At 54.7% G+C, this 18,650-nt stretch overlaps 7 protein-coding genes across 7 annotated transcripts; 3 read left to right on the forward strand and 4 right to left on the reverse strand.

The window, feature by feature from the left end:
• Positions 1 to 881: 881 nt before the first annotated feature.
• On the forward strand, positions 882 to 2,779 carry CABS01_12619 (cytochrome P450; the record flags this gene model as incomplete). Its single annotated transcript, XM_060545972.1, has 3 exons — positions 882 to 1,204; positions 1,281 to 2,554; positions 2,640 to 2,779. The coding sequence occupies 3 exons, from the start codon at positions 882 to 884 to the stop codon at positions 2,777 to 2,779; spliced, it is 1,737 nt and encodes a 578-aa protein (XP_060396203.1).
• A 1,045-nt stretch (positions 2,780 to 3,824) lies between these two features.
• On the reverse strand, positions 3,825 to 6,630 carry CABS01_12620 (uncharacterized protein; the record flags this gene model as incomplete). The annotated part of the gene is made up of 2 exons (XM_060545973.1): positions 3,825 to 5,611; positions 5,667 to 6,630. 2 exons carry the CDS (start codon positions 6,628 to 6,630, stop codon positions 3,825 to 3,827), a joined length of 2,751 nt encoding a protein of 916 aa, XP_060396204.1.
• Positions 6,631 to 8,518: 1,888 nt separating this feature from the next.
• Positions 8,519 to 8,800, forward strand: CABS01_12621 (uncharacterized protein; the record flags this gene model as incomplete). The annotated part of the gene is made up of 1 exon (XM_060545974.1): positions 8,519 to 8,800. A coding segment is annotated over one exon (282 nt), but the record flags the coding sequence as incomplete, so codon positions are not given.
• An 885-nt stretch (positions 8,801 to 9,685) lies between these two features.
• CABS01_12622 (uncharacterized protein) lies at positions 9,686 to 9,871 on the reverse strand (the record flags this gene model as incomplete). The annotated part of the gene is made up of 1 exon (XM_060545975.1): positions 9,686 to 9,871. The coding sequence occupies one exon, from the start codon at positions 9,869 to 9,871 to the stop codon at positions 9,686 to 9,688; it is 186 nt and encodes a 61-aa protein (XP_060396206.1).
• A 2,433-nt stretch (positions 9,872 to 12,304) lies between these two features.
• On the reverse strand, positions 12,305 to 13,094 carry CABS01_12623 (golgi apparatus membrane protein TVP18; the record flags this gene model as incomplete). Its single annotated transcript, XM_060545976.1, has 4 exons — positions 12,305 to 12,605; positions 12,667 to 12,762; positions 12,961 to 12,976; positions 13,058 to 13,094. The coding sequence occupies 4 exons, from the start codon at positions 13,092 to 13,094 to the stop codon at positions 12,305 to 12,307; spliced, it is 450 nt and encodes a 149-aa protein (XP_060396207.1).
• A 2,148-nt stretch (positions 13,095 to 15,242) lies between these two features.
• CABS01_12624 (uncharacterized protein) lies at positions 15,243 to 15,884 on the reverse strand (the record flags this gene model as incomplete). The annotated part of the gene is made up of 1 exon (XM_060545977.1): positions 15,243 to 15,884. The coding sequence occupies one exon, from the start codon at positions 15,882 to 15,884 to the stop codon at positions 15,243 to 15,245; it is 642 nt and encodes a 213-aa protein (XP_060396208.1).
• Positions 15,885 to 16,963: 1,079 nt separating this feature from the next.
• Positions 16,964 to 18,525, forward strand: CABS01_12625 (UbiD family decarboxylase; the record flags this gene model as incomplete). The annotated part of the gene is made up of 4 exons (XM_060545978.1): positions 16,964 to 17,204; positions 17,282 to 17,775; positions 17,877 to 18,019; positions 18,084 to 18,525. 4 exons carry the CDS (start codon positions 16,964 to 16,966, stop codon positions 18,523 to 18,525), a joined length of 1,320 nt encoding a protein of 439 aa, XP_060396209.1.
• Positions 18,526 to 18,650: the final 125 nt, after the last annotated feature.

Here is an 18,650-nt window from a genome sequence, read left to right on the forward strand (position 1 = left end):
GGTGTTGAGATATCCGTACTGACGAGTGAGATGTGTATGTGATGGATGTGGAAAGTGGCAAGGGAGTTGACAAAGTCTTCTAGCTAAGGTTGTGTGGGTAATTCCGTGAAGCAACTTGTACAAGAAACCTAGTTCCAGACCATGTATTCTTCTTGTATAAATATATCAAAAGTCTTTCATCAAATCCCGGGTACGGCAACAATCGAAAGGCATTGAAAGTGTTGTAAGAAATTAGTTGACGTTGAAGTTGTCAACCAGTTCCACAAACAAAGTACAAAAGAGTCACAATGACCAGGCACCGTGCAGTGGCAGCCTGGAGTCAGGCCCAGTTAGGATTGGTCGGTTTTGTCTATGACACCACAGAGGCCCCCGGTAGTTGCATGTAAAGCGGCTACGGCGACTGTAAGCTCAGGGCGTGGTTTTAAGGCAGATGGCCAGTCTGCTCACACCCCATGGGTAGGTGATGGATGCGTGTACGTACCTTGGGCCTGGTCCGAGTTCATGAGACACCAAGTGACAAATGCAGTTGACCCCGCTGTTAGTGCAGGTCAATGACAACTCAGAGCAATTCCCAGATAACACTGGCGAGGGAAGTGATAAGCTCGACGATAACAACCACTTTGACTTCCTCTAGACTGGCTATGAGTCGGGCATAGGGCGTACTTGTCACTCGAGGCCCAGTTGCCGGATTTTCGAGTGATTGCTACTATTTGTTTTATATTCGGGCTTGACCAACCTCAACACCTCGTCTCAATAGACGAAGGAGTCTAACTTGTTGACTTACACGAAAATCCCGGAGCTAGATCGCCGAATCGCACAGGAAATCAACTCACCCTTTGAATATATGAGTTAAAACATACCAGCAAGCTTCACTTACCAACATGGGCTTCAACTTGGTTCCCGTCGCAATTGCAAGCGCAGCAGCATGGCTACTCTACACCCTCATCCTACAACCACTCTTCCTCTCTCCCCTGTCCAAGATCCCGGCTCCACACTGGTCATGTCACATCTCCCCCCTCTGGATCTTATATACGCGGAAATCCAACCGCCAAAACCGTACTCTTCACAAAGCACACCTCAAGCTCGGTCCCGTCGTGCGCATCGGGCCCAACGAGCTCAGCGTCGACGGCTACGATGCCCTCAAGACGGTGTACCAGGGCGGCTTCGAGAAGGACCAGTGGTACTCCATCTTTAACAACTACGGGTGAGTCTACTTACCGGCGATCATGGGATACCTCAGCCACAAGAGAGGGCTTTCTGTTGCTAAACTATATTCATAGCGTCCCAAACATGTTCTCGACACTCGCCTCAAAACCTCACTCCCTCCGCAAACGCATGGTCTCAAACGCCTACGCCAAATCCTTCATCCACGCCTCGGAACCCGCCAAAGCCCAAGCCCGCGCCATCCTCTTCGGCCGTCTCCTCCCCTTACTCTCCGCCTCATCATCCAGACACACCAAGAGCACCAGCACCAACATCGACACCGGCAGCAGTGGCACCAGCAACCCCGGGCCCTCCCCCGGCGCCGGCATCGACGTCTTCTCCACCTTCCTCGCCTCCACAATGGACTTCATCACAGCCTACACCTTTGGCCTCCGCAACAGCACAGATTTTCTCCGCCAAAAGGCCTACAGGGACCACTGGCTCCAACTCTACCTCGCGCGCGCGAGCCACGGCTTCTGGCCGCAGGAGGCCCCGCGGCTGAACGCGCTCGTTACCCGGCTGGGGATGGGGCTGTGGAAGCTGTACCCGTCGTGGGTGGACGACGCCAACGCCGAGATTCGGGCTTGGAACTGGCGGCTCTGCGAGGGGGCGAGGGAGTACGTTCGTGGTAATCAGAAGGAGGGGGCAACCGCTGCTGCAGAAAAAGAAAAAGGTCAAGAAGACAAAAGAGACGTAGCGGACGAGCCAGTCGTCCTCTGCGCAATGGAAGCCGGCATCGAAAAAGAGCGCCGCGTAAACGGGCAAGACTCCATCCTCTACCCGACGACAATCCTCCAAAAGAATGAATCAGTCGCCTCCGAAATCCTAGACCAGGTCCTAGCAGGCCAAGAGACGGCGGGGATAGCACTCACCTACCTCGCCTGGCACCTCTCCCGATCCCCAGGCCTCCAAAAGTCTCTCCGCCAAGAACTCCTCACCCTCTCACCAGACCTCAAAATGCCAACAAACGCAACAGAAACAAACGCAGCTTCTTTACCCGGCTCCCTCCCCGACCCAAAACACGTCGACGCCCTCCCCATCCTCCACGCCGTAATAATGGAGACCCTCCGCCTCCACGCCCCGATCCCCGGCCCGGAACCCCGCCAGACCCCACACTCACACCCGCCCTGCCGCCTCGGCGACTTCCACGTCCCCGGCGGCGTCCGCGTCGCGGCGCTGGGGTACACCCTCCACCGCAACGCAGCCGTCTTCCCGGACCCGGAAGTCTGGGACCACACCCGCTGGCTCGCGTGGAACACGAGTGAGGCGCAGCGGAGGGAGATGTTGCGGTATTTCTGGGCTTTCGGGAGCGGGGGAAGGATGTGCGTCGGGTCGAATTTTGCAATGAACGGTGAGCCTTCCCGTCATGTCTGGTCAAAATCATCTTCTCGTGCCAGAGAGTTCTACCTTTACTGACTTGTTTCGCTACTCCCCAGAGATGAAACTCATAGCCGCAGCAATCTGGACGAATTTCACGACGCATGTGGTTTATGACACGGGTATCGAGCAGGATGACACATACACGGCGCGGCCCGTAGGCGAGCGCTTGATTCTACGATTTGAACATGTAGAGTGAGAAAATGTTGGGAGCGGTGGTTTAACATCTAATGACATGCTTCAGAATCGCTGGCTGATTCGGAGGGAGCACCAATGGAAAGAGGGTTTTGGAAAGTAAAAAGGTCCAGCTTTCCTGGTGGTGACCTCCCCGAGTCGCTTATATCGTTGATCATATGCAGGGAGGGCTGGTATGTCCCCAAGGTGAGTTATTTCCCTCTCGAGAGCGCTTTGAAAAACACCAGGATCCCGTCTCTGGACACCAGTCACGAATCAACGCAGACGTGAACCTGTACCTGGCCTTAGCTGAAGAGCCAACGGCTGGATGTATACTGTAGTTGTTCATACACCAACTCCATGTCGCGGGAAATCATCTATACATTCCATCAAGCGCAACGATTTCGTCAGGGATAAGTAGTCACAGGGGCAATGCCGCGGCATTTGAAAAAGAAACAATGTAAAGTAACAACCGAATCGAATTATTCTCTATTTTCTATGCTAGATATAGGTTATTAGCTTAGTTCAGATCTCGCAGGTTCAGCAACAAGGCAAACATCTCTCAGAGTCAGCACTCCACTCATAGCCTACAATCACAAGCATGCAAACTACGTCGTCATACTACACGTCCAAATGTGCTCACCCTCTACAACATGGCCTCTTTTCCACACGAGGCACTTAGAGGTGCGCAAGGCAGTGCCTCATCCCATGTGCCGGCCATGCTGTCCTTCATATCAGGAGCTGCGCTTAGTCTTACATCATTACCTTGGGAAACACTTGACAAAATCACGCACCAGGCTATGTATGCGATCATCCACAAGCCGACGCGGAAGGCGAGGCTGTCCTTCCATCGGAAAGAGACAACAAACGCAGTATCAAATTGCTACCTATTCAACAAATCGCTGCAAAGTCATACGGCAAAGTTAGGGAACGTGAAAGTATAGTTGGATGACCCGAAAACCATCAAACCGAAAAAAAACTGTACGCCAACAGAATGCCGGTCTAGTGCTGTTTTTTTTGCGTCATGACACACCAATCACTCACTCTCGTACCGGCCACTCTGCAACATTTTATGCCGCTTCGCCTCCGGTTTGCTTCACATTAACAGGCTCGACGTCGGCACCCTTCTCGAGAGTCGCCTCGACCACAGGCTCGCCAGCAGTATTAGCCGCCAGGGTCTTCACGACCTCCTTCGGCGCCTCAGCCCCATCTTCAGCTTCCACAGGCTTAGGAACCTCAGCCTCGGCCACTCCCGCAGTCTCTGCAGCAGGTTCCGTAGTGGCGGGCACCTCGGGTGCTTCCGTCTTGGCCGAGATTTCAGGCTTGATCTCCTTGGTCTCTGCAGCCGTGCTGGCGACCTCGGGAACCGGCTCCTTGGTGGGTTCTTCTTTGGAACCGTCGTCGACCTCTAGAACACCGCTATCGCCAATGCTCCAGCAGATTCTGAGAGGAGAGAAGGAGAGTGTAGGTCCGGACTTGGCCTCAACGGCTGCGGGAGCTGGGCTCTTCGCCGCCGGAGCCCTACGCTGGGGACCACGAGCACGACCTTTCCTAGCATCAGCGAGGGGCGCCTTCTCCTTCTCCTCCGCAACATCCGCCGCGGGGGGTTCTTCCTTCTTCGGAGCTGTAGGTCCCAACTGAAGGCGCTTGTTAAGGTCAGACAAGAAACCGGCCTGGAGCGCTGCGATCTTGCCTCCGGCAGGTTTGCCAGGAATAGCTGGCTTCTGCTTGGGAGCAGAGTCTTGCTCCTTGGAGTCGACGCCGGAAGGAAGGGTCTTGGTAGGGCGAGCAGGAATTTGAGGTTTTGACTTCTCCGAGACAGCCGGCTTAGCCTTATCCTCACTTGTCGAGTTCTGTTTTCTTGGCCGCTCAGGAATGGAAGGTGGTTCTGCGGTAGCGCTCGATTGTGAACCCTTCTTCTGCGGGCGTGCTGGCACAAACGGCTTTTCTACCGGGGACTCATCCTTTGGCTCAGGTGTGTCCACGATAGCCTCGTGCATGGCGCTTTCTGGCGTATCCTCCCAGACGTCGCGACTGGGAAACCGGTTCGACATGGTCGGGCGAGCCTCTTCCTTGGCCTTCTGGAGAGCGGCAGGCACTGGCTTCATCTGCTTTGCATCTACTCCACGGCCTTCCTGCTCTGCGAGTTCTTCTTGTCTGCGGGCAAACTCCAAGGCGGGGTTTTCTGTGGGAAGTTCGGAACGGCGTCTGGAGGAAGGTCGTTCTGATTCTGTGGGCTCCGGGGTCGAAACTTCGGCTGTATAGTTGACGCTATCGGGGGCGTCCTCCCAGACGTCCTTGCTTGGGAACTTGTGACGAGGCTTCGAGCTGGCTGCCTCGGCCTCAGACTTCTTGCCCTCCGGGCGCTCCTCGTCGAAGAGTGGCTCGTACTCTTCAACATCCTCAAGTGGGGTGTGTACCAGGTCGGTTTGTGACTGGTTGTTGTTGTAAATACTAGTGGGTCGACTTGTGGGACGGTTCGGCTTCTCCATCTCAAAGGCACTGCCGGAGCGCTCTGGTGGGGGCTCAACAGCGGGCTGGAGGTCATACGGGTGGACGTCTCCTCCAGACTCGTCTTCGGCCAGAATAGGTGCGTTGTACTTGTTCTCGTGTCCAGGGTCGTGCGACACGAAACTCCTGCGGCGGTTGTGAGATTCGTCGACGTGGACGATACCGTCATCGCTTCCGGTCGCATTGTCCGGAGAAGACACAGAAACCTGAGGATGAGAATCCTTCGAGGGACTTTGAGGAGACTTGATGCGCTGAAGTTCAGGGGAGGAGATGCGAGAGGTGTACTCTGCAGAAGCCTGGTATCCAACTTCCTCGCTGGGGGTGCCAACATATGAAGCGGAGGTTCCTGTTCAAGTTAGTGGCTGCCTCTATACTCGTGGAATCATGTTTGCACGACTTACCCATGCCAGAACCACGGCTGTGGGTCTCCTTGACAATCTTGTTCAGATCCGTGCTGCTCATGGCGTAGTCGTTTTGGCGGTCGTGGAGAGAAGGTTTGCAGTCCTTCTTCAGGAAATCTGGGTGCTTGTCGTACCAGGCCTTCTCAAACTTGTCGGTGGGCAAAGCTGTGCTGTGGCCATGAAGACCGTAGCTGCCAGGAGGGAGCTCGTTGAAACCACGCGAGCTGTGCTTGCGGGAGTGGTTTCGCGGAGTTCCCGACCTGAGGCTCTCGGGGGCAGCGCCAGAACCAGGAGCAGGAGAAGGAGCCTGGACGTCACCCAAGTGGGGGTTCATGGGAACACGCTGGCCAATCTCGGGGATGCCATGCTCCTCATCGCCGTAGGCACTCTCTGACTTTTGAGACAAGGCACTCGAGCTGGCCTTCTTCCTGAGACTGCTGGGTCTGGTGTCGTCACTGCTGGGCTTGCCAATGCCAAAGGAGGCAGCCTTATCCGAATCGGTGCGGGTCACTGCCATAACTCTCTGCTTGGCACTCTGAGCCGGAACAGTGGGCTTAGGAGCGTGAAGCTTCAGATCTTCCGCAGCGAAGCGGGTGTGTTCAGGAGATGAAGGTGCCTTGGGAGGCGGCTTGACAAATCCATCGTTGATGGCATCGTATTCGTTACCCTCCTCACCAACGGAAGGCATAGACACGCTACCGGGGCGGTGATGAATGGGGTCGTGAGAAGAGAGGAAGCCATTGCTCGGCGAGGAACGAGTAGCCTTGGGGCTCTTTGAGAAAGGGCTCTCGTTCAGTGGAGAGGGCGCATATCGATCGGGATTCGGAGAGACGGAGCGGTCGAAACGCTTGATGGGACGAGGAGGGATTTTGGGGAGAGACGAAGTGTTGGTGTTCTCCTCCTTATCCTGACTCCTAGAAGGTCGGGGAGGGATAATCGGTTGTTGTACTGATGCGGTAGACATTTTGAATGTGTGGTTTGTTCGAATACGTAGAAAAGAGAAATACAACGACTTGCAGCCGAGTTGAAGATGATCGGGGGTGCTGCTGGGTGTAGTAGTCGGGGCTGGACGAGCTTTTGATCTGGGCGCGACTAAGAGGGCGCAACAAGTAACAGGGAGCCTAGAGAGCGCGGAAGCTGCAATTAGTACATGGATTTGAGGCGGTGTGTCAAAGCAAAGAGCAGAACGTGCTCGCTTCCCCCTTGTTCAGGCGATTGGTGTGTATTCTGTAGCCGCCTTGTTTTCTAGTGTGGGTGGCAGCTGAAGGCGAGATAACAAGACTGGAGAAAGTGGAATAGGGTGAATTTAACAGGCAAAACAAGACAGGCAGGGGCGGGGAGAGAAGACAAGACAAGCACCGGATGGGCGACCGGAAGAATGCAGCCTTGCTGGGAACAGCGGGTTTGAGTTTTGACGCTCAATCTTTGTTGATAAGGTAAGTGATTTCCCGATGATAAGACGGTGTCATATCACGAGTAAGGTAAGGTACACGAGGGAGGCTTTTGCACCACAAGCAGGTAAAAGCCTCCAGAGAGCTCCATTACAGGAGACTCGCACACACCGAAAGATGGTGATAGCTGAGTCCGCCCCGGCTGAAAAAGCGCAAGGTGGGCCTGCCTGCCCTGTCCTTCCCCAACACCTGCATCAAGCAGGGCGATGGTTATGGTTTTGGTGGTGGTGTGCTGACAATGTGCAGCAAAGCATTGGACGACCACTTGGAGGAGGAAGAGGAGGGTTGTGTGGGCGGAGGAGTAGGGATACCAGTACGGAGTAGTAGCAGTAAACCAAGCTCAGCAAACCGGGGGAAGGGTTGTTGATTGCCGTATGGTGCGGGAGAGGGAGGGAGGGAAGTCCGGTGGGAAACCAACAATGACGAGTGCGGTCTGGCAGGACGGAGTCCACTTACAGCTAAAGGTGGGAGATAAGAGATAAGGTGAATTGAGGTGGTGGGAGTGAGATCCTAAAGAGCTGGGCTATTCCGTGATGCTGTGTGGAATTGGTGTTATCGTAACGCTCGCGAGGTGAAGGGCAAACGGAAGATGGTGAGAGAGCTGATTTGTATGCTGAGTACACACATTGAACAGATGATATGACGAGCAAATCCAGGGGGGGGGCAGCAAGCAGGAGAAAAGTCACCTTGACCCTCGAGCTTTTATATTCTGGCTTGACGAAACCAGCTGGTTCGGTGACGGTGCTGCTGCCCTCTCTCAGCCAGTCACGAGCGACGTATTCCATGGCACAAAAGCAGGGATGCTCGATGCCGGTCCAGCGAGAAAAGCAGAAGAACATGTACACGAGTACCTCGAGTACCTGGCCGTCGAGTTGACGCTGTGCCGGCGATGCGCACTTTGGTGGCACTCTTTGCATTGAAAGCTGCAGGTTTGAGGGCTTGCTGTCATACAGTAAGTCTCCCCCCGTATTGGCACAGTACTGAATGATCTGTTTTTGGGGAATCCACAGTACCCCGCCATTTGCCCACTAATGCATCCTACGGTATGCGCTGGAGACTGAGGTGCTCACCTCGAATTGTAGTGTAAGTTGCCATAATCAAAGTCAAAGTCTTTTTTCTTACCTTCCCACGAGGTCGTGTACTTGTACGAAATGTACGAATACCTATGATACCTCCCATCCAGCAAGGTACCTTTTCTCGTCTTCAACGTCAGGGGACGACCTTCCTCTCAACGATACGAACGGCAAGCTATTACCTACCTACCTTACGGACCAGACAAAGCAACATCGCGTCCAGGAAGCAGCTAGCTGATATGAGCAAGAGGTGAGTTGTTCTTTTCTGTTGACTCGCTTTGTTTGCTGTTACTTTCAGACAGGAACACTTCAACCGACTGCTCCAGGGCCATCGGGAAGAAAGTTGACCAGGAAACTCTGCATCATCCCACCCCCAATCGATCGATCGAACCAAGTGTCCTTCCAACCCAGATCCACGTCTACTCTTATTGCAGCTGCCACTCTGAGAGAGGCGTCAGAGGCTCAATTGAGTGTGAAGATCCCAGCACAGGACAGCACCAATTGCGTTCAAACCAGTCTACAGACCTGGTTGAGGTTCAACGACTCGCCAAATTCGCCGGCCGTCCGCAAACCCGCTTCCAAGGATTCCGAAGCACTCAACTACAAATAGCACCAAAAGACGGGGAAGGGGAAAACACAAAAAAAGGGCACTGTGACTGTGGATTCCCTCGGCCGTCACCTGCCAACGCCTCGACCAGATCAAACGTGCTCTGCTTCCCATTCGTGTGTGCTCGCGTCAGCGTCGAAATCTAGAATCAGCAACGCGAAACCCATCTCGTCCCGAGTCACCTGCGCCCTGGGAATGTCCATCTGGGACACGGGGGGTTCCTTCGTTCCAGTCTCCCAACAGACACGACTTGGCGCAACGTTCACGCACATCCGGCCACCTTGCATTCTTCTTCACCACGTTCTAATTTCAGAGTCACTCTCTGTACGACCTGGGACCACACACACACACACACACACACACACACATCAAAAATCAACAACATTGTTTCCCCTGGCTGCTCAAACGTCCAGAGGCAACAAAGACATGGCCAGCTTCCCGTCCTCTCGACAAGTCGACCCTGGACTCATCCAGCGGCGGGCAGGGCAGCCGGTCCCAGGATACCCACTGTGGCCCTCGCCCATAGTGGACGGCATCTCCACAGGGCGTCGTCTGGTCCAAGGTCGAGCCCGCCTGCGCCCCAATCGAAACTGTCCACTGAGAAAAGTTCGAAAAGTCACCCGCTGACCATGGCCACCGACCCCCCAGGCGTCCAGCCTCAGGCGGGCCAGACCCGGGGCATGGGCGGTCCCGAGAGCAGGTACCTTCTCGATTTCGTCAAGTACCTTTGCCAGGAACCGGATGCGTGAACCGGGAAGAGAGGCCCAGCGAGATACCTGGACCTTACCGGACCATATTGCGTCTTTGGCTACCAACACAACAAGTCTACAGTGCGCCTCGACTCGCCCTAAAAGCCTTTGACCTCTTCCCTCCCCCGAGAGTCCAGTGTCATTCTCCCAAGACCAGCCCCACCTCCCAGACCACGAGATGCTGCAAGCTCTGCATGGAAAGGGCACCGGCCTGCAGCTGGCCAGACGACGGTGCCTCGTCCGTTTGGATCTCGATACAACATTTCCCACACAAACATATGCCCAAGAGAGGGAGCCGTTTTAGACAACCCTGCCAATGGACCATCGTGATCCCTCGCAATACTCTCTCACAGTCTCTCTGTTCAGTCTGTGGTTCATATACTAGCTTACCCTGTATTGCACCACACTGTTATTCTCTGGAATACGTACTCATCTCTCACCGCAACAACTAGAGACATGATCCATTTAATTGGATATTCCGGCTTCTCGGACTGTGACTGCGGGCGCTTGTCCAGGAGCATCACTTGGATCTAAACGGCACCGCCTCTCGGGCTTCCATCTCTGGCAACTCGGAAGCATCTGGACGGGCGCCGGAGCGCGTGCGGGCATGCTCGAGGGATTTTCTCGGGGCGGCAATTCTCAATTGCCTTGGTCCTCGGGCCATGAACAAATGCCTCTCCTGCAATCGCTTAAACATTGAGAGCTGGCTTGTGTCGGACGCTGTCTCCGACGGCCTCTGACGGCCGCTGTCACGGTCTTGGCTCCCTCCCACCGTTCGCGCTCAGCCCGGCTCTTTTTTTCAGACGGCCAGAACGCTCCCTTTTCCGTCAGAATTACGGATGTCTTTCAATTGACGACATCCCAAGTGGAGGTCCTTCCGTCAGACTGTCACAGAGAATTGGAACCAGCGTAGACGGCTCCGTTATCCAGCAATGCACTGTCATTATTAACCGTCAACTGGAGACGGGAAGAGCCCCATTGTTTGACGATCGATCCACGAGTGTCCCTGGAAATTGCTCCAGCACCTGGCTGGCTTTCTTCGGATGATGACAGTTGCTGGAACGCCCTGGGCGAGAGGCGGGACCGGGAAACCGATCGTCTCAAAACAAGCTCCAAGCAAAGGTGATTCCCGAGGTTTCTTCGAAGATTCGAAAAAAAAAAGTTGCGCTGGCCCGGCCGGGAAAATCCTACTCCTTGTGCCAGCTTCGCGACTGAGGTTCTTCTGGATAAGCAAACCCTTCCTTCATCTCGCAGGACCCTTGTGGGGAGGAAAATGGGGAAACACATCGTCACGGTCGATCAGGGCCAGAAGCTCCGTTCACCTTTCTTGCATCTTCACTGTGCCGTTCGTTTCGTCCAGAGCTGGACCACGGCTTTTTTTTAGCAGCTCCGCCTTCCCACGGCGCTGCTGCTGGATGACGCCATGTAGTGCGTTGCCGTCCTCAACTTCTTGGTCTCTACCCATTGAACTTAGGACCAGGTTCATTGCCAGTAATGCGATGGGTGATGATATAAATGCGCTCGACTTTTGACAAACACTATTTGCCATAAACTAGTCGCCAATTACGCCAGCTCTTTCACTTCTCGGCGTCGTACGGATGGATGCTGCTATCTCCCATCAACTGAACACCATCGTCCCCAGAAAATGGAAGGCCAGAGAGAGTCTGTACTCGGTAGCACGGCAGGTATCCACAAAGCTAACCGTTCATCACGTTACACTCCCCGCGCAGGGGAAAAAAAATGACGAGGCATACGTCAATATCCGGGGTTTCACAGGATACGTTTAGAAGCAAGAAGAAGGGAAAAAAAAAAACTTGACTATTCACTCACACTAGGTAGTTCGCGACTAGAAACATGAGGGGCAGATTCCGGCCATGCCCCCCCCTCCCGCTCCAAGCCTCCATCATGGACTATCTAGCTCGTCCAATTGGGTCAAACCCCCAAACGGCGGTCATGGTTTCACGGTCACGCTTCACAATGTGCGTGATGTCCCTCTGCATGAGAAGTAGCTCTTTGGCTGCTCACCTTAGCCCCGAGGCCTGCGAGCTATTACCTGGCTCGCTCCCCGCCACCGGCACCACTAGTGCCATTTTCTTTCGATCCTCACCGTTGACTCGCTTCGCAAGCTAGCTGTGGTTCAAGCTATAGCGACTGAACAAGAACAATGCTAGGAAGCTTGCGCAACATCACTTGTAAGCTGTGAGCTGGCAAGCTTGATGCCGATCCTCTTCTGCCGTACTCCGATCTGGAGCGGTACACGTGCATGGAGGCAGTCGGACGACTCGACTCTGCTCAATGCGCACGAGAGCGAACCATCAAAAGTTTCAAGAAAGCTCCGAAACAGAAAATCCAGTGCAATGAAGAAAGCTATCATAACCTCCGGAGCTTCTAAGAACCAAAAGCGCAATCCGAAGTCGTACACGCAAAGCCTGAGCTTGTCCCGGGACGCCGAGTTTCCTTTCCGAATATGCCGGTCGTTGCATATCAAAACACACCAGTCTCCGCGTTGCCCTCTGCAACCTCTCATAACCCGTTGCGCTTCACGCGCCAAGTGGCCTATCACGGAGCCTCGATACTCGCAATTGTATACACTCCACAACCCTTTCGTCCCCCCATTTTGTTCGTGCTTCCAGGCACTGGATATCACTAATGTTGCCTATACTTGTTCAGCTGTCGTTACAGGCGCCGGCGCTCCTTCGTCCGGAGCTGCTGATTTGGGCATCTCGTTGCCCCGACATTCTAATTGCTGATTCTTCTCCTAGACAATCATCTGGGCAACACCCTGGCCACCAAGCGTCTTGCTGCCGACAAAGGCCTGGCCCTTGACGGCGGCGAGAAGGTAGCAGATGGCCGTCAGCGACAGGAACACACCAGCGGCGATCAGACTGCTGGTAACGATGATGGTGCTGAGGAACTGAATGACAGCCATGCCGGCATAGGCTCCGGCGCGCATGTAGTTGGTCGAGATCTTGCGGATGAAGCCATCAAACGTGGCCGAGGTAGGGCAGATTCGGAGCAACAGAGGGACCTCAATAAAGAGGATCACCAGCGCAGAGGCCCTAGAGGTTTACGTTAGAACGGAGCTCCGGCTCAGAGCGGAGGGAGCCCAGGTAGTCTTACAAGGCGAGCGCGCAGAAGATGATGAGAAGGAGATGGATGGTGAAGATGTTGGCGATGCCCAGTGCTAAGCACAAGATCATCGACAAGACGCCCAGCCTGCATTGATTCTCGAGTCAGCCATTATGCCTCCCAAAGTGTATTGCGCCGAAACAAGCTCTCCTAGAGAGGTTTTCCGCAATCGCAGCCTGCCGCGGGGAGTGTTCATCTCGGATCGTGTCCCCGCGGACAGGCAATCGAAGGGGGGACATTGCGCGAGGGAGCGAGGGATGATGGGCTGAGCAGGGAAGCTCTTACCATTGGCCGTAAATGCCTGTAGTGACAGGTTAGCATCAAGTTCAAGATGAGGAAGACAGCGCCAGCCGCGCAGAGCCCATTGGGAAGGTAAACATACTGAAGTTTCTGGTCGCGAATTCCTCCTTGAGCGTCATCTTGGCGGTAGTGTGATGTGGTTTGCGGTGGTAACGTTTTTCTTTTTAGGTTGGCGTACGTGGACTTTCTGAGCTATTGTGGAGATGGTCCGAATTCCAGCTCACGGAGATGGGATCGACAGCACGGGAGCAAAGGGAGATCGGATTGTGGTAGGATCGGTGAGTTGATTGTCTCTTTTGATGTGGGTGTTGGCTCGTTGTCTGGTGAGGATCGAGCTTTCTGGACTGCTGTTTTGTTGGAATTCGAGGTTTGAAGGTGGAGTGGTTGGGTGAGGTGAGGTTAAGTGAAGTGTTGTTGTCAGCTTTCCCCGGGGCGGCGCGGCCAAGAGAAGAGGAAGCGTCGTACGTAGCCTCTTTTGCCGAATTTGAGGCTTGGACTTGGCCCAGCAGGCTGCGGTAGGTACGGAGTACGCAGTAAGGTAGGTGGTTACTGGTAGGTGGCAGGTCCCTGGGGCGCCCCCGTTTGGACCAGTCAGATTTGGTGTACAGCTGCTGCGGTGTGGGTTGGGGCCTGGCTGGGTGTGCCGGTTGGTGGTGCTGCGGCTTCCTTGGGACCTTGGGGCGTGGGATCTTCTGGCGCTCGCTCTCTGGGAGGAACTTTCCAAGTTTCCAGGGGTCGCAGGCGCGCGGGCGAGCAGAGGGAGAAAACAGGCTTCTTTCTGTTTCTTGTCTGCGGGAAGGGGTCTTTTTTGGTACCACTCTCTCTTTTAAACAGATGCTCAGGTTCTCAACAGCTGGATTGAGACAAGAGAAGTATTCGACGGATTCGAGATTCCCAACGGTCAGGGACGAGACGGGGGACAGGTATTGTGATTGGTTTCCCTTTCCCTATCTTGCTCTCCCTGTCTGCGAGGTGGTTGAAAGCGAGAGCAGGGGCCTTTTTGCGTAGGGATACTGTTCTCTTGCAGTTGAGTGTACGGTAAGATGAGGTGCCTGTTTTTGATCGTGCAGCCTGCCACTCTTGATAAGGTTCTCGTTTACAAGGCAACACGAGATGGTTGGGCTCGAGAGCCGTGTTTGGCTGCTACTGAGGCTGTTATCCCTTTTCTTCGTCTTGTCTCTTTAGCAAATGTATGTCTTGTGCTCTCTAGTGTTCCGTGCCCGGTTTTCTGAATCTGTGCTGCTGTTCCTGTTCAACCCTCAAAGAAGACCAGCAGAAACAGGCCAACAGCGTTGTTCCTCACTTTCTGATGCGCGCAAAGAGAAGGGTGCCCCTCGCCAGACTATGACCCTGTGGTGGAACCAGTGAGGAAGAAATGTCACTGGTCGCTTCAGGAGAGAAGGGGGAGAGAGAGAGAAGAAAAAGATGGGATAGGGTGTAAGAGGTTTATGAAACAACGTCCTGACACTTTCCGGGCCCGGGGGGCACAGGAGGAGGAGGGACCTGAAAATGCACGGCCGATCTACCGGGTGCCACTACTCCAAAGGATTTGTCTGTGTGCTCATCCGACACCCGTGCTCCGTACCTCTTGAGTAGCAACCCCGTTTTTGTTTGGTTCGGTTTTGGCTGGGTGGTTATATTTGGGAATGGGGGTTTGCTTAAGACGACGCTGGCGGGTTGGGTCGACTTCTTGTTTCGACTTATCGTGACGCTTTCTAATACCGCCTAGACTTCGATTCTTGTGGTTGAGGTATTTTCTTTGCGATAGTTGATGGTAATACGAGGAGAGTTTAATGATTTTGCAGACTGTAAGTTACGGTAATCAAAGCGTATTGAACCCTCAGGGCCTCAGACAATGGTTTTCTTCTACCATTTATCCGATGCCACCACCTCCACTACCCCTTTGATGCGCTTTCTACCAGTTTAAGCTGTTCAGGCAGCTATTTTTCTCTGCTTAGTCGCAATGAGATTTCTGCGAATACGATGGACGCCGTACACGCGTCGTGGAGTGGCAGAGAGATGGGGCGATGTGAGCGGCGAGCCTACGTGGACTCTTTCAAAGCCTCCCTCGGGCTCCGGCTGGGGCGGCTCACATCCCCAGTGCCGGCTCCTGATTCGTTCATTACTCAGGTGCCTGGAATTGGTTGATTTTGAACTCTCGAGAATGGGACTGCCTTCCTAAACATTTGTAAACTCACCGTGTGCTCACACAGCTAGGAGCGAGAACAGCACGATGGCGACTCATGATTCCCCAGTCCAGCTATTCATCACGCTTGCCCAAGCCCCTCCAGCTCCTTAATCACAGCATCCCGCTTCTTCCTATTCTCCTCAGAGGTAAGCTCCTCAACGTGATTCCCATACGTCCACCACACCCCGTCCCTCTCATTCTTTCCCTCGTCGGCGTCCTCCCAGTCACACATCTCGGACCATCCGATATTCGAGATGTCGAGGTTGCACCAGTCCAGGTAAGCCGACGTCCACGGCGTCCGGAACTTGTTGAACCCTTCCGGGTACGTCAGCGGCTCCGCGTCCCAGTCAACGGCCCGCTGGCACAGGATCACGGTCCGGTCCTCGACGCTCTTGTCGTCGAGCACGAAGAAGAGGCTCAAGTTGTTGGGCCCTTGCTGCTTGCCATACGCCGAGTCCTCTTCTTTGCCCCTCGCAAGGACCGCGGCTTCGACTTCTTCGAGGGAGCTGCCTTCCCATTCGTTTAGAGGCAACTCTTGCAGTGGTGGCTTTGTGGATTCTGCGTCTAGCGGGAGGGGTTCCGTCTTCGAGGTGACGAGGGTGAAGCAGTCCCAGGTGTCATCTTCGCCGTACTCCCAGTCCCGGATGGTGAGGAGGAAACGGTTGATGAGTTTGATGTCGGCGTTTTTGGCCGTGACGAAGACGAAAGAGCACCGTGACATTTTGATTGTTACCCTGTGGATGGTATTTTGAACACAATGTTACTCCTGCCAAATTAATTCTGTTCTTGGATGTGCGTTCTTATTTGCACCTACGTGACTGACATTCCTGCCCGCTTGGGCGTAATCCTCTGACATCACCGTTCAAGCTAAGCAGGCAGACATCAGGCAGCCAGTCAGCCCTTGGGACGAACTTGGGAGGGGATTTGTTTCTTTGCCGATCTTTGTAGACTGCCGAAGGGCCGTATCCGCCACCGCCTCCCGTCAAAACAAGACCTCGTGGCATTGACACCTCCGGCTCACTTCATGCACATCCGGAGTCGACAGGGTCCCAATCGGACCCGGAGCCGGTGAAGCCTGACCACTCCATTCGAGGCCGAAAGCCCGGTGCACCGTAACCCTAGAACGCCGGAACGCCGGCCCAGCCAACCCGCTAAGCCCGCTTCGCTTTCGGGTGCCAAGCCAAGATTTGATGGCTCAACCCGCCCCAATTCCCTCGTATAATCTGTCGCCAAGCCTTTTACTTTTTCCATTCTTTTCACTCAAGGATAGCTCCGTTGGGAACATGATACATCAGAAAGTTACGAGAGCGAGCAGCACGGAGAAACGTGTGCCCACAGCCCACGGAGGCGCACATGTGGAGATGAACGGCTTGTGTCAGTAAGCACCATATAGACGAGCCTAGACCTAGTATCGACAATTACATCATACTACAGATTTCACACATCGAGGGGCACGCCAACGGCGCAGCCATGCTAGATTCTTGGCGCGGATGAGCCGGTGGAAAATGTAGATGAGAAATCGACAATCTTTCTGTTTATAAGCCCGTCCCCCGGGGTTTTTGCCAGATCCCGATATAAGCACGGCGTTAGCTCCCCATAAGCCCGAGTCAGCCAAAAGTGTGTACGAAGTACACGAATAAAGAACCCCGCTTCGAACAAGTTCAAACTGTCTCCCACAAGTAACATCTCATCTCATCTCATCGAGAGTTGATGAGGGGCAAGACTAGAAATTTCACTACAAACAGCCTACAATAAGCCTGAACAACAAGATTCCTCTCATATACATCTCACAGCATCGCCATGGTCTTGACGGTTCTCACAGACGACCAGATCAAAGAGATCCTGGCCGATCTGACGGCCGACGAGTTTGACGGATTCAGAAAGGTCATCTCGACCGCTCTCCACGAGTACTCGACCAACACGCACAACATTGAGGATGGCACATATCACCAACCGGAGCGCGTCTCAACAGAGAACCTCAAGACAGGCGCGACAACATTGTACATGCCCTCCGTAGGTCCCCAAGGCATGGGTTGCAAAGGTAAGCCTCTCAACCGTCCCCACCCCGCCCTCCATCATCCGCTCACAATTCTCAAATCACTAACAAACTCCCTATAGTCGTAACCCTCAGCTCCAGCAAAGCATCCCAAGACCCCTCAAAACCCTCCATCCAGCCCACAGGCGCCGTAACCCTCCTCTCCCCCACCGGCGAACCCATCGGCTTCCTCCACGCAAAGACCCTAACCGCCTTCCGCACCGCCCTCTCCTCAACCTGCCTCCTCGCCCGCCGCACCACCGTGAAGACAATCACCGTCTTCGGCACAGGCCTCCAAGCCTACTGGCACGTCCGCCTCGCCCTCCTGGTCCGCGGCACGACCATCAGACACGTCAACGTCATCAACCGCCGCTTCTCCGACGACGCCCGCGACTTCATGAAGCAGTTCTACCGCGTGCCGCCGCACATCAAAGAGCGCGAAGGCTGGTCCGAGACGACGTTTGGGATCTTGACCCCTGGGTACGGCGAGTTCAAGAGGTTGTCGAGGGAGCAGATTCGCGACGCGGACGTGGTGTACTGCTGCACGCCGTCGACGGAGGAGTTGTTCGAGGCCGAGGTGCTGACGAGCCACGAGGGACGGAGGAAGGGGAGGCTGATTGCGGCGATTGGGAGTTACACGCCCGCGATGAGGGAGCTGCCTGAGGGTTGCTGCTGCAGGCTACCAAGCACGAGAAGCCGCATTGGCATTTTCACAAGCATGCGCCCGAGGGCGGGGTGATTGTCGTGGACACGCTGGACGGAGCGTTGAAGGAGGCTGGGGAGATCATCTCGGCCGGGTTACAGCCTACGCAACTTGTTGAGTGAGTTCGCTTGCCCTTTCGGACTCGAGGTTTTTAGGAACTGGGAAGCTGATTGTTTACACAGACTCGGAGAACTAATTATGCTCCGCCGGATGCAAGACGAAGAAGACGCAGCCTCCGCCTCGGCCGATAGCGACGCGGCGAGCATCGCGGCCTCGGAGCTCGAAAAGCTCGACTTTTCCGGCACGCCGTCCATCAAGTCCGCCTTCTCGGGATCCGACGGCGCGTCTTTATCGGAGCCGCGGTCGTCCATCAGCAAAGACTCGACAAAGACGTCTGGCAGCAGCGGTAGTGGTAGCAGCAAAGGGCCGAGCATGCTGCGCCGCAGCTCGAGCCAGAGGTCGGCAGACAAGCGCAAGAAGGAGGACGCGCTGGTGAGGTGGCTCAAGGACGGGACGGTGATTTATAAGAGTGTCGGGCTGGGGCTCATGGATTTGTCGGTTGGGATGCACATGATTCAGCTTGCCAAGGAAAAGGGGATCGGGACGCAGATTGAGGGCTTTTGAGGGGGTTGGGAATGGGGGAGTTTGGTTATAGATGGGCTGCAATGTTGGGATTACATGATAAAGGGGGGGGGGGGGGGGGTTCTTACTGTGTTTCCACGATATCCTTTAGACCATGTACGAAGAAA

Source organism: Colletotrichum abscissum (assembly GCF_030869225.1).
Source record: "Colletotrichum abscissum strain IMI 504890 chromosome Unknown Scaffold_39.1, whole genome shotgun sequence".
NCBI lineage: Eukaryota > Fungi > Ascomycota > Sordariomycetes > Glomerellales > Glomerellaceae > Colletotrichum > Colletotrichum abscissum.